This window comes from Phocoena phocoena, chromosome 14 (assembly GCF_963924675.1).
Source record: "Phocoena phocoena chromosome 14, mPhoPho1.1, whole genome shotgun sequence".
Taxonomy (NCBI): domain Eukaryota; kingdom Metazoa; phylum Chordata; class Mammalia; order Artiodactyla; family Phocoenidae; genus Phocoena; species Phocoena phocoena.
Window position 1 is genome coordinate 22,513,512 of NC_089232.1, and position 12,694 is coordinate 22,526,205.

General features: G+C 33.8%; 1 protein-coding gene across 1 annotated transcript in view; it reads left to right on the top strand.

Annotated features, from left to right (window-relative positions):
• The first annotated feature begins 11,752 nt into the window (after window positions 1-11,752).
• LRRTM4 (leucine rich repeat transmembrane neuronal 4) overlaps window positions 11,753-12,694 on the top strand; it is an 872,383-nt gene continuing 871,441 nt past the window's right edge. The window contains exon 1 of the mRNA XM_065891301.1: window positions 11,753-11,927. Within this exon, the coding sequence (XP_065747373.1) occupies window positions 11,924-11,927 (4 nt within the window). The 5' untranslated portion in view covers window positions 11,753-11,923. The remainder of the gene's footprint in view (window positions 11,928-12,694) is intronic.

The following is a 12,694-nucleotide window of genomic DNA, read 5'->3' on the forward strand; positions in this document are numbered from 1 at the left end:
CCAGAAAAAGAATTATCTGGTCCAAAATGCTGACAGTGCTGTCCTTGAGAAGCCTTGTACAGCTGACAGTGCTGTCCTTGAGAAGCCTAGTCGCCATGCAGAAAAAGCCTACCCCTGAACACTGAACCTAGCATTTCCTTAGAAAGTAGCTCCAGCGCCTTTGACATCACTGGTGAAGGCTATTTCAAGAAAGAGTGTTTAAGTGTCACCTTTAGTCAAGTCACTTATTAAGAAGTCAATCAACCACAAGTCACAAATTAATAATAAAATAAGCTTCATTAGTCCCAACATTTTCTCCAAGGAACAGTTTGCTAAATCATGCAAGTAGAAATAATGTCATGAGTGTGCAGGTATTAAAAAGTAAAAACTGAATCCTGATAATATACAATTTTGTGTTGCAATGGACATATCGAACATAGCATCTCTTTATTATGCAAGACTCCTTTACTCTAAGATTTATGCATGTATTTTACATATTGGTTATGTGTGCAAAAAACAGCTATGACATTAAGACACCAAATATTGCTTAATTCAGCAATCTTCTCATAGTTGTCAGGCTTTGAAAATTACAGTCAGTGCATGATCTGAGTTATTTAAATAATATCCATGTTTTTTGTAGAGTTATAATAATATACATGTCTTTATACATCATGCAATATATAGTCACATCATTATGTCTATACTGATATGAAAAGCAGTATGATGCAAAAACCTCATTACTCAAATTACAAGTTAATATTGGATAAGAATTTGACAAATTAAAGCTCATAGATGTTCTCAGTGCCATGATTAACTCACAGTTTGACCTAAAAGTATAGTGTAAGTAAGGATTGAATTGTTATACAGTCTAAGAAGACTCAAATTACAAGAATTTTGCTCACACTTCTATTAACAGACAAATGGCTTCCAGCCTTACAAATTTGTTCTCTGTCAAAAGCTGCATGGGTCACAGGAGTAATTCACCACATTCATATTCTACACTTTCAGTACTTAGTTTCATCACACTTCTTTGTAATGCATTGTGTTAAAAAATAAACTGAAGCACATTAAAAATTTCAAGAGCTTATTTGCACATAACATCAATTCAAATCAGGCAACACCAAACCAGGAGTTGTTAGGAGTACTCCACTGGCAGGAGATAGGGGAGATATTTTTACAGAGAAGACATGGAAGCAAAATGAGGAAATTGTTTGATTGGTTACAAGTTTAAGGCTGCATTATTTGGGAAAGCTGGCTAGCTGTTTGTGACTGATTCTTCCTAAGTTTCTTATTCTCGAATTTGACTGCATTGATTCTGGCTTAGTTTCAGTTTGCTTACACAGGCTGTTAAGGCATCAGAGCCACCTCCTTGTTTAATAACTTTAATAACTGTAAGTTTTTAAGCATTATTTAAGTATTATTTTAACCTATCTCTTAAAATATGGGCATTATTTCCTTCAGAAAGCCAGAAATTCCTAGAAATTGGATATATATCATATTTATTTGTACTCCCATTTCTAATGTCACAAGACTAAGCAAGTCATAATAAATGATTCATCATGGAATAACATATTCTTACCTTTTCTAGTCCATCTTGTAGTCAGTGAATTGCATTTGTAAAATATGTGGCTGGAGAGAGAATTACAGAACTTGAGAGCAAAAAGATAAATTTCTTCTAGGTGTTCTAATTTTTCCTTTAGGTCAATTGGTTGGTTAAAAACAAATGTATGATGGAAATTCCAGTTGCCCTTAGCCCACCAGCCTTCCATCAGTATGACCTCCATCACTCAGTTCAGTTTTTATGCGAATGATGCCATTCTTTGAAGGACCTAGAAATATAGTCAGCCATTCTTCAACGTAGTTCAGTATTCATTATCCCTTTGCAGGACATCTCAGCCCACACAAACGTGTTATCAGAACGGAAATGCCCAGAGATTACAGCTCTCACACTCTTCTTGGCTCAGAGTGAGTTTGTTGCCTAATTTAGCTCTGCAGATTAGTCACTGTCCATACAACTGTAGTTTAGAGTAAAAGTCAAAGCTGGTTAGGACTAAGACTACTTCTTAGACTGTGGGGATTTACAGTTCCTGACATTCTCAAGAGCAACTGGTCTAGAACAGCTTGCAATGAGCCAGTCCAGAGTCTGAGGGTGTGGGTACAACTCTAAGGGTTACATAGATGTTAATTGTTGTTTTCATTATGGTGATTGCTATCAACTCTGATGTATGACTATGGAGTTTATCACAGGGTGATGAAGGCTGACTTTCTGTACCCCTCCTCTGTCAGCTGTACTTCAGTTGAACCCTAGGGTCACATATCTGAATGGATGGAACAAGGCATCTTTGGGGTTCCAGCCTCTGTGTTGAGGTATAGAGCATACTATGTTTCCCCAGCCCATTTGTCCTCTGAAACAAGCTCTTACATCTCTCATGTCTCTTTTTATCTCATGCTGATGTTAGGTACTTAGCTCCTCAGAGTGGGGAGTCTGTTTTCCTTCCACTATAATTGAAAAGCACCACCCCCTGAAATAAAACCTCTCTTTTAAATTTAAATTCAGTTCATGATCCCCTGGAAATATGCTTTAGCTAGCCTGTAGAAGTTTCCAAGTCCACATGTTTTAACGTATTAATACCTATTCATTTTTGTCATTACCTGTATTAAATATATTAAAATTTATAAGACTATACACAGATGTGAAAACCAAGGTCTTGAGTTTTTAAATAACTAGGCCAAAGTCATATTTTCATAACTGGTATCTGGATAACACCAGAACCCTAGACTCCTGCTAAACTGTAGCAGGCCCTTGCATTTTCCTCTGTTAATTTCTAGAGACATTCGGTTTCTTTTGGAGTTTTTTCATTACTGCAATGGCCAATTATAAATACGATGTGAGAATTTTCTATTGGAAAATTGTTTTAAATACAACTGTATTTTCATGGGCAGTAATTTGAAAGTAAAAACATGCAAAAAACAGTGTGTCTGTGTGTGTGCATACTCACATATATATGAGAAATCAGTGTTCCTAGTACAGAGTATTTTCTGAGGGACATGTGTTTCAGAGTACTATTTAGATACTTTTTCTTTACATTCTAATTATGTGTTAATCATTAAACCCAGAGGGTATAGGAATTGCAGTGATAAACATCTTAGTTCCTGACGCCTCCTTACTTATACACCTACAGAATGGAGAGAAATCTATTCTAAGCTGCTAAAGCATGTTCATTCTGTTCTATTGCTATTGTCACTATTAACTTCATGACTCCTGCTTTAGATGAGAGTGCCTCAGGGTCATTTGGGGACCTTGTAGCATAAACATATATCTTACTTCCCTGAATAAATGCAATAATAACTGAACTTGCTGCAAACTGTTACATATAAACTCAACTTTTGCATTTTTTCTCCCAATTGGGCTCTATACGCTACAAATAAAGAGAATTTGCATTTGAGATATACTTGACATTTTTTTCAGTTTCAAGATTTTCTTTGTTTAGAAATAAAGGGTTAACTTGTGAAGTCATAAATTGATTTATAAAAGACTTTTATCTGGGCAGGTGGCAGTTTAAGATCTTATCTAATTAACTAAAAAGTTATTCTCAGACATTTTCTTTTTATTTTATGTAATACATGATATGGATGGAGGACATTTTAGGGGCTGTAGAATAGTCCAGGATAGATCTAATGTTGTCAGAGTTTGCAAGGAAGCAAGATGACCAAATATTCCCTTGAATTTTCCTAATATTTATAACCTATTATTTGTTTGCTTTAGTATAGTTATTATGCAATTAATCGGAGACTGTTAACACCTAAAGCAATCTGATGCCTTCCGTTAGAGTTGATGGGGAAAGAAATATTTAGCGAAATTTTAATACTACTAAGGTTACTTTGCTGGTTTATAGTTTAATCTGGACGATAACAGAGGCCCCCTTGGTGTTACTGCCAGTGCAATAAGATATGTTTGAGTGAAGACTTGAGCAGGTCTATTAATGTACTGGCAATGACAGTCAATAAAAAAAGAAGTACAAAGCCCATTTTCTCTTTCAAGAAAATAGTTGATAGTGAAAAATACAAAATATATACACACAAGCTCAGTTGAATATCATTAAAACTATCAGGGAAAACACTGAACATGCATTAATTAAATACAAATATATTGCTATACCTATCAATATATGGATAATGATATGGAGATATATACACTTAATACTCAAAACATCTTTAGCAATTATATATTATTATCTTATTATTTCCATTTTACAGATAAGGGACTAGAGTAGGACTGCTTAACTTACTGATACTTTAACTTATTTTTTTTTTAATCCAGCTACACAGAGTTCTTTTTTTGCTCACTGAAACAGTACATACTCAAAATGTACTCAATACATACAGAAACAGCTAATAGTGCTGCATTGGAATGCAAATCCTTTTTACTTCAACAATCATGTTCTTGCTAATATACTGTTTTGCTTTCATTTGAAAAAATATACCAGTGCAGCAGAAAGAAAAATAATATTGATTGGTGGTATCTTTTAAAGCTTCATGAAATAATTGATATAAAATATCTGGATAAGCTATTTCATTCAAAAGTGTCTGTATAGTACTTCACAGAGGACCATACACAAATATGAGCACACTGACTTGATGACAATGAATAGAACTGTCTCATGCATGATTATAAAAATTTGTTTATGGAAGATATGATAAAACACACTTTGTAGAAGGCCAAAACCAAATCAACAACAGCGATATGATGAAAATCACCAAAATTTAGTTGCTAAGTATGTCAGGACAATGTGCAGAAAATAATAAACACTAGTACTTAATATAACTTTTACCAGCTATATAGGCATGAATTCTACTGTAAATATTATAGCAGAACTAAACATTTTATAGGTCTTTAAATGTTTTGCTATCATTATTTACTTAACTTTCAAAATATCTCTACTTTCCAAATTTATGTTGTCATCCCCTTCCTTATAGAAGGTAAACATGAGATGCAAAGGGTAAAGAGATTTATCAGCATGGTTCTGATACAAAAGGTTGTTAGATTGTAAAATACCTACTCTAATCAGTCAGTATCCTGCAATGGATGTCTGATTGGATGTGATTTTGTAGTCAGGAAAGACAGTTTAAAATCATTTACAAAGTATCCCAGATCTTTCAATAATAAAGTCAGAAATTTGACTAATACCTGAAATTAACTTGTCATAATTTAGGGTGAAATCAACACCCATCTGGAGCCATTTTCTATCCTTCTGATTCATATGTATTGCAGGAAGAGAATTATAGCCATAGAGAAATTATCAAAAAGTTATAAATTCATCAATTCTTTTCTTTTCTGTGTTACCTTCACTGTTTTGGAGGTATTAGAGTAGATTTTTTTGCATGGTTGTAATCAGTAAGATGAATACCATTTCACTTTAATCATAAAAATTACTTTCATATTTATTGAGTACAAATATTTTATTGATTAATGTGTCATGTTCAATAAAATATTCTCTCTTTTTTTAGGTTTATTTTGTGACTTTTTTTCATTTTCTTTCTAATAATACTGCAGTGCATATGTTTGAATATTGTATTCTATTATTTTAAGAAGCATTAGGTTAAAGGCTAGTAACTTTTGTTTCTATGGATCTTGATACTGCTAAGTATATGAAAAAATAATTATTCCAATTTATACTATAGATACAGGTTTTACAACATACATAAAAACATGTGCAAATATAATTTAAAATATAATATCTGATAGTCTGTATGTGGCTTAACTTCTATTTCTTTTCCTAGAAGGGATATATATTTTATACATTTTCCCAACTGACTTTCTGAATTTCTGATATCTTGATACCCCATCTATAGTGTAAGCAGTTTAAATATCCTATGGAAACAAAGTCTTGATGTATTGTTTTCATTTTCTTAAAATTTTCATTGAAGCTAAGTTGTGCATTTTCACACAAGAATTTGTCAGCTCTTTTGGTGTGGTTTCTTATATCACCTCAAATTGTATAAAAACAACAGACTTTGGAGATAAACAAACAGTAATAATTAATTGAGCCAAAGTTACACCTTGGTAATGGAACTTCCAATGAATGTTGCCACTACTCCTATAGCAGACAAAATGCTCGTGTTATGTAAAAAACACAATGTCATAGCACCTGCACTGAGTTCTGTTCAAAGCTCTAATGTTAACTATTTATGAAATTTTGAAAAGGCTACTAAGCTTACCTTAACTTTAGTTATATTTGTATGTTCATGTCAATATTGTTTAAACCATATACAGAGAAGTCAATTAAGTACAATAACAGTATATTATATAGCAAAAATTAAAAAAAAAAAATATATCAGAGAAATATTGCTTTATGAAAGGTATTTTTAATTCAGTAAAATATATTATTTTCTATGGGTGATGGTGAAATATATATATATATATATTTGAAAGTCCCTAAACTAAATTTCCCATTCTATTGTTTTATCTAGTTCTCTATGTAATCTTCCATTCTGTTCTGCCCAATTTCCATTTAAATATATCTATAGAGTTATTAATTTCAATAACTTCCATTCTGTTTTTAGTTTTATAATTTTGATTTGATTCTCATTTACAAGTTTCATTGACCTACTGAAATCCCCCATCTTATGATCTATTTTTTTAAGATAGTAACAACAATTATTTTTAAGTCTGTGTCTGGTAACTCTACTGTTGAATTATCTGTGAGTCTATTTCTATTGTCTGCTTGTTTTTTCCTATTATTTAGTCAAACAAAGACAAGCATTTACCTCTTCCCAAACTATTTTCTTATTGTTTTTTCTGTTGTGTTCTTCTCTGTTGTCCTTAATTTTTGCTTAGTTCACTCCTCTCATTCATTTAGTCTAAACTATGATAATTTATTTATCCCACAAGTGTATGAGAGTATTTTACTTGAAAGCCCATAAAAGGTTATTTTTAAAGATTCCTTTCCCAATTCTCCAATGCAAATTATCACCCATTATTCTGCTTCATAACATATTTTATCATTTACTAACATTTATCATAATCTATAAATTATATTCTCATTTTAGTTTTTATTGGCTTAATGTCCAATTGCCACACTTTTTATCATGTTTTACATTATCATTACCTACTCATTAATATCCTATCATAGATTATCAATATATTTTTCTCTTTTGATATGTTAGTTCACTGGTTAATAAAATAAGACAGAAATAGTCCATTTTTATGTATCTGTATTTTAGTACAATTTTTGCTGTGTCTATATTAATAATGTGAATATTATCATGATTTACACACTGAGATTAAAGGCTTTAAGTATAGACCTTAAGATTCCTAAATTCAGCCGAACACATATAATAAGATGTTATTTTTCTTTAAAATTTTAACAAGTAAGTAATTATCACTACTATCAGAAATAAGGTACTATTAAATTACAATAAGTAAACTGAAAAAGGAGAAGAGGTCATTCATTTTGAAAAAGGTGATTCAATGTTCCTCTTCAGGTTGGGGACATGTGTCCAACATGAATACATCTGATACATTAATGAGTAAGACAAAAGTGAAATAATATAGACATATGTTGGCATTTTGCTTGGCAATGGCATGAGTGATTTCTTTGTTCAATCAGCTAATAGTTTTCATACACTGGAAGGATATGTCTCAATTTTTGTGCTATTTGTAATTAAATGGCTACAGATACAGTGTACTTTTAAGATTAATCTGTAATACTAATATTTCCTCCATCAATTTCTTAATACTAGACACTCAACAAAACAATAGATCATGCCTAAATTTTAGCTTTTGCGGATTTCCTTTGTGTAAATACTCCTACCATGGTCGATTTATAATTATCAAAGGGAGGTTAGTGAATTCTCTTTGCGGTAACAAAAATTCCTATTACATCCTTAGTTCATAATGTCTCAATTTAGTAAGTAAAAATATTGTCCATCATATTAATTAATACCTCTTATTTCATATAAAGCTTAAGCATTCTCCCCCCTGGAGGACCAGTTGCAGATAGGCCATCTGCTACCTAGGAAAAATGAGGAAGTGAAGTCAGCTTCTCTCATTCTTGCTCACCTCCTCCCACAGTTACTTATTGCTGTTTCTGACCTTCCCAGGAAACTTTTTGGTTGACTGGTAAAATTGTAAAAAGGTTTTTTTGATCTCTGGGCCTAGCAGAGGTCAAAAATATTTATCTTTCTCACGGACACATTGATAGATCCTTAATAGCCTCATTAAGAGACTATTATTCCCATGACAAGGATGACACATTTTTTTCTTCATATGTCTGATATCATTCCAAACTTGATTGGTTTCTATTTGTTTTTTGTTTATCTGTGTGTTGTTTGGATAATGCATTTACACAGATTCATTCTGTTGTGGGTATCACCAGGATTTAAAATGGCTTGAACTTTCCCCCCCTCTCTCTGTCTCATAACCCACCTCTCTTTCATGGAAAACACCTGTACATATTTTTATCTAGACAAAATCTGAAAGTGAAAGCCAATCCCAACACTAAATTAACTCTTCTTTGCTCTGGCAAACCCATTTTTTATCTTCTGGATTTCTCAGACAGGAGCCAGATTCCATTCTATAGTTCTGGGCTCACTGTGGGAAAGACATATCAAGCTCTTCAAGTTGCGTGAAGAAGCCCCTTGCACTACAATTAAGCTGAGGAGCTGACATCCCCTCCACCTTCTTTTGGGTGAGGGTATGTGTGTGTGTGTGTTTATGTGTGTGTGTCTTATGCATATGCACATGTGGTAATACAGGGACAGCTCTTTCCAAAGAAATCCTCCATACAATATCCTTTGTCTCTCTCTCTCAGCTCTCTCTACCCTTTAATGTCCTTATAGTGTGTTCAGGAGAACTGTAACTGATTTTTGACAAGATTCTTTATAAATTCTGTGTATGGTCTAGTATTTCCTTTGGAATACACATATATTAGATCTTAGTACTTCAAACAAAATTTGAATTTTAGCTGGTTATTACGTCATAAATGTGGGTAACACCATGAGATTTTTCCAATCTACTATCAAAACTGTTCTCATGTCTTTCATTCAAACATACACATACATATATAAACATCTCAGGTACCACATATTCATTATATTAAAAAAAAGTAGAATCTACAAATAAATGAAAAAATCATAAACAATGAAATGAAGTACACCCAAAATTAATTTCCCAGGAAAATCTGCTTTATTTTGTGCCCATGCACATAAAAGTATGTACAGATATAGACTCCCTATAATTATTAGTACCTGTTATCTCCACCCCTCCTATTCTTGCTTTATACATTGTGCTCCTCATTCCCTCTCAGCAAATACAAACCATTTTAATTTCAATGGCAGTATGTGTTCTAGTTCATGTATATATTCACTTTCCTGAACTAATCCTCTATCATTGAATATTTAGGTGGGGTTTTTATTTCTATGTAAACCACAATACTATAAACAAATTATATGTGTATCATTTATGTTAATTTCCTTAGAAAGGTATATACTTTTCATTAATCTCTTTTGGTGTTCATTTGCATTTAATAAGTATTAAGCCTTAAACCAAAGGTATACTTTCTAAAGTAGAAATTTAGGTATCAGTTAATGAGAAAAGGATTTATTTGTTCCTTGAGAAATCCTTGTAATTAAGCAATTGCCTGATATTGCTTACTCATAAATCTGAATTAAATAATAAATATTATTCATATGATAAACCCCCTTACTTATTAATATTTTGGTAGACAGTCTGAAATCAATGACTATTTCTAAAAATATCCATTTCCAATGATCCACAGTAATCCTACATGCTTATGTAAAATTCAGTTAAACTTCCCACACCTGCTAAATTAGGTTAGCACACTTATCTAGCAGTCTCTCTCTGTATTGTATTGGGTCATTATTCTAGATTGTTCCAAAAAATTATCTCCCAGAAGATTATGGAATAAATAAGAAAAGAAACAAAATGGAGGTAATGAGTTATACAATTATTTTAAAAGTTTAGTACAAGCTAAGGAAAGTGTGTCATTTAAAAAAAATACATATTTTGGGTATTATATCATTTTATCCCTTCTAATTCTGAGGATATTCTGCAAAAATTAGAGAAATACAAAAATGACGTAGAACTCACATGCTTTTGTTTTTCTGGAATTGCGCATTATGATAACTGACTTGCATAGGAAAAACCTTGCATTAAAATGTAAATGAGGGCTTCCCTGGTGGCGCACTGGTTGGGAGTCCGCCTGCCTGCCGATGCAGGGGACACGGGTTCGTGCCCTGGTCTGGGAAGGTCCCACACGCCGTGCAGCGGCTGGGCCCGTGAGCCTTGGCCGCTGAGCCTGCACGTCCGGAGCCTGTGCTCTGCAGCAGGAGAGGCCAAAGCAGTGAGAGGCCTGCGTACAGCAAAAAAAAAAAAAAAAAGTAAATGAGTTTTAAAGACAGTGATTGCAATAAGGATGTGAAGCAGGAATTCTCTTACCTAACATTGTCTCTCTTAGTTACATGCACATTTGGTAATGTAGTATTTAAAGATGACTGTTTTAGGCCATAAATGTGCACTTTTGAAAGTAATGATCTAGACTCCTCAATAAATGTGCAAAATTGCAGAATATATTTTATTATCAAAAGTTGGGAATTTAAAAGTTAGACCTAAATTTTTTTAATGTAACTATCTTTAAACGTGATATTTTTCCTTGAGTATGACTTTATTCTCAAGGGAAAGGCCTCTATTAATTCCTGGCTAATGCATTAGAATTCTGCATATATGGCTAATGAGGTTCAGTTTGGGCTGTTTATACCTGTTGAGCACTCTGTCCATATGACCCATCAAGAGAGTAATGGAAATATGGACATTGAACAGGCTGAATTAAGTTATTGAATGAAAATAAACATAATTCTACTAAAAAAGACTGCTTCTCTTTGTGGTTTGCTTAAAACTCTGTAAATAAAACAAAACAACATCAACAAAAATAAAACTGAAATTATTTCTGTTGTTAAAAAACATATATCCTCTGTGATATATGTAGAAAAAAATCAGGTCAAGGAAACTTTAAAAACTACTAATTGAATAATATTTAGAGATGCAGTATTTTACTTAATATTTGAAATCACTGAATGGAACTCTTTGGCATAAACCTTTCATAACATATATTATCGGAGAAAAAAAAGTGATCCTGTGCCTTTAATTTCCCTTTCTGAGAGAGGGAAGGCTGCACACCACTGACAGGCTCACTTGTTCCTGTCTTTAATGTGCAATCTGTTTTCTCCAGCGGAGGGCACTCAGTGTATCACAAACTCAAGCATTAGCACCAACAAGCTCTGAGCAACATCAGTCTCTGGAAAGCCTTCTGTATTAGACAAGGCCTGCCTCTCAGCACAGCTACAAAACACTTTAAACCTGACCAGCTAAATGGATAAACCTAGCCTGCATAGCTTTTAAACTGGGGTCTCATACAGCACAGGAGGCCTACTTGCTTGAAGAACTGAAAATCCAGAGGATGATTTGCTTTATCTGGGAATGGCAAAAGCCAGCACAATAAGGAATGCCAGGTATTCTGAAGATTTTCTTTTTCTTTTTTTTCCTCTCTTTTTACAGAGAAGTTGGTTACCTTCGAGATGGGCTGTAGCTCTTTTGCACAGATTGCCAATTACTGCTGATGGGTCTCTGGTGAATTACACAATGATGCTCAGAGCCTAGAGGCCCTCCCCCACCCCCCCAACTGCTTCCTTCTCCCTGCCCCCCATCCCACTACGTGCTGATTTTTTTTTTTCCTATATGTATATATATATATATTTTTTGTCTGTGCCCTCTGGGGAAGTTTGTATGGGGCTACTAGCTGACATGTGGGATCAGAATGGTGTGAATGACAGCCGCACTGTATCATGAAGGTGGTGGTGGTTTCAACACGTGAGACCAAACAAGAAGAAAGCTGAGAGAGGGGGGAACCGTTTTGGATGACAAAGGATGGGTAAGTGAACTTTTGTTGTTTCCTTCTTAGTAAAGCTGATCCTCTTGGCTTCGTATTCTCAGTCGTGGCATTAGCTGATAAAAGACGGGAAAACAGGCAAAAAGCGGCAGCCTCGGAGTTTGCCAGTTGACTCACTATAGTTGCTATTATATTTTTAGATCATTTTCCTTTTTCTCGTTTTTTTAAACTGTAAATGCATAACATGGACTTAAACAGACTGGAGAAATATCTTTCAGACTGTCTCTTCCGAATGCGTATCCTGGCTCGGGAATTGAGCGTGAGATAAATGTTATGTTTCCTTCTATTTCTTGATAATATTAACCATGCTTGTATTTCTGGTTGCTGTCAGGAAGATTGTTAACACTTTACTGCGTGTGTGTAGGGGTGGGGTCATTACTTTATCAGAGGTCGCACAAGGGCTTGTTTTATCTTTGAAGATGTACCCTGAACATAGCTTCCAAATTTCCAGCAGTCATTTGCCAGTTTTATTTTTTCAAGTGTGACTGGCTCCCCCCCCACCCCCCACCCCTTTTTCCTGTCTGGGAGAGCTGGAATGTATTTCAATGAGTCTGTAGCTGGCAAGAGGACAGAGAGCAAGATCGGGTTTCAAATTTAAAAAAAAAAAAGAAAAAAAGAAAAAAAACTCTTAACAGTAAAAGGAGAAGTTTTTTTTTGTTTGTTTGTTTTGTTTTTTAAATTAGGGATTTGGCTGATAGCCTCTTGGTTAAAAACATGAATGTTTAAGATTAATAAAGGAACTGCAGCAC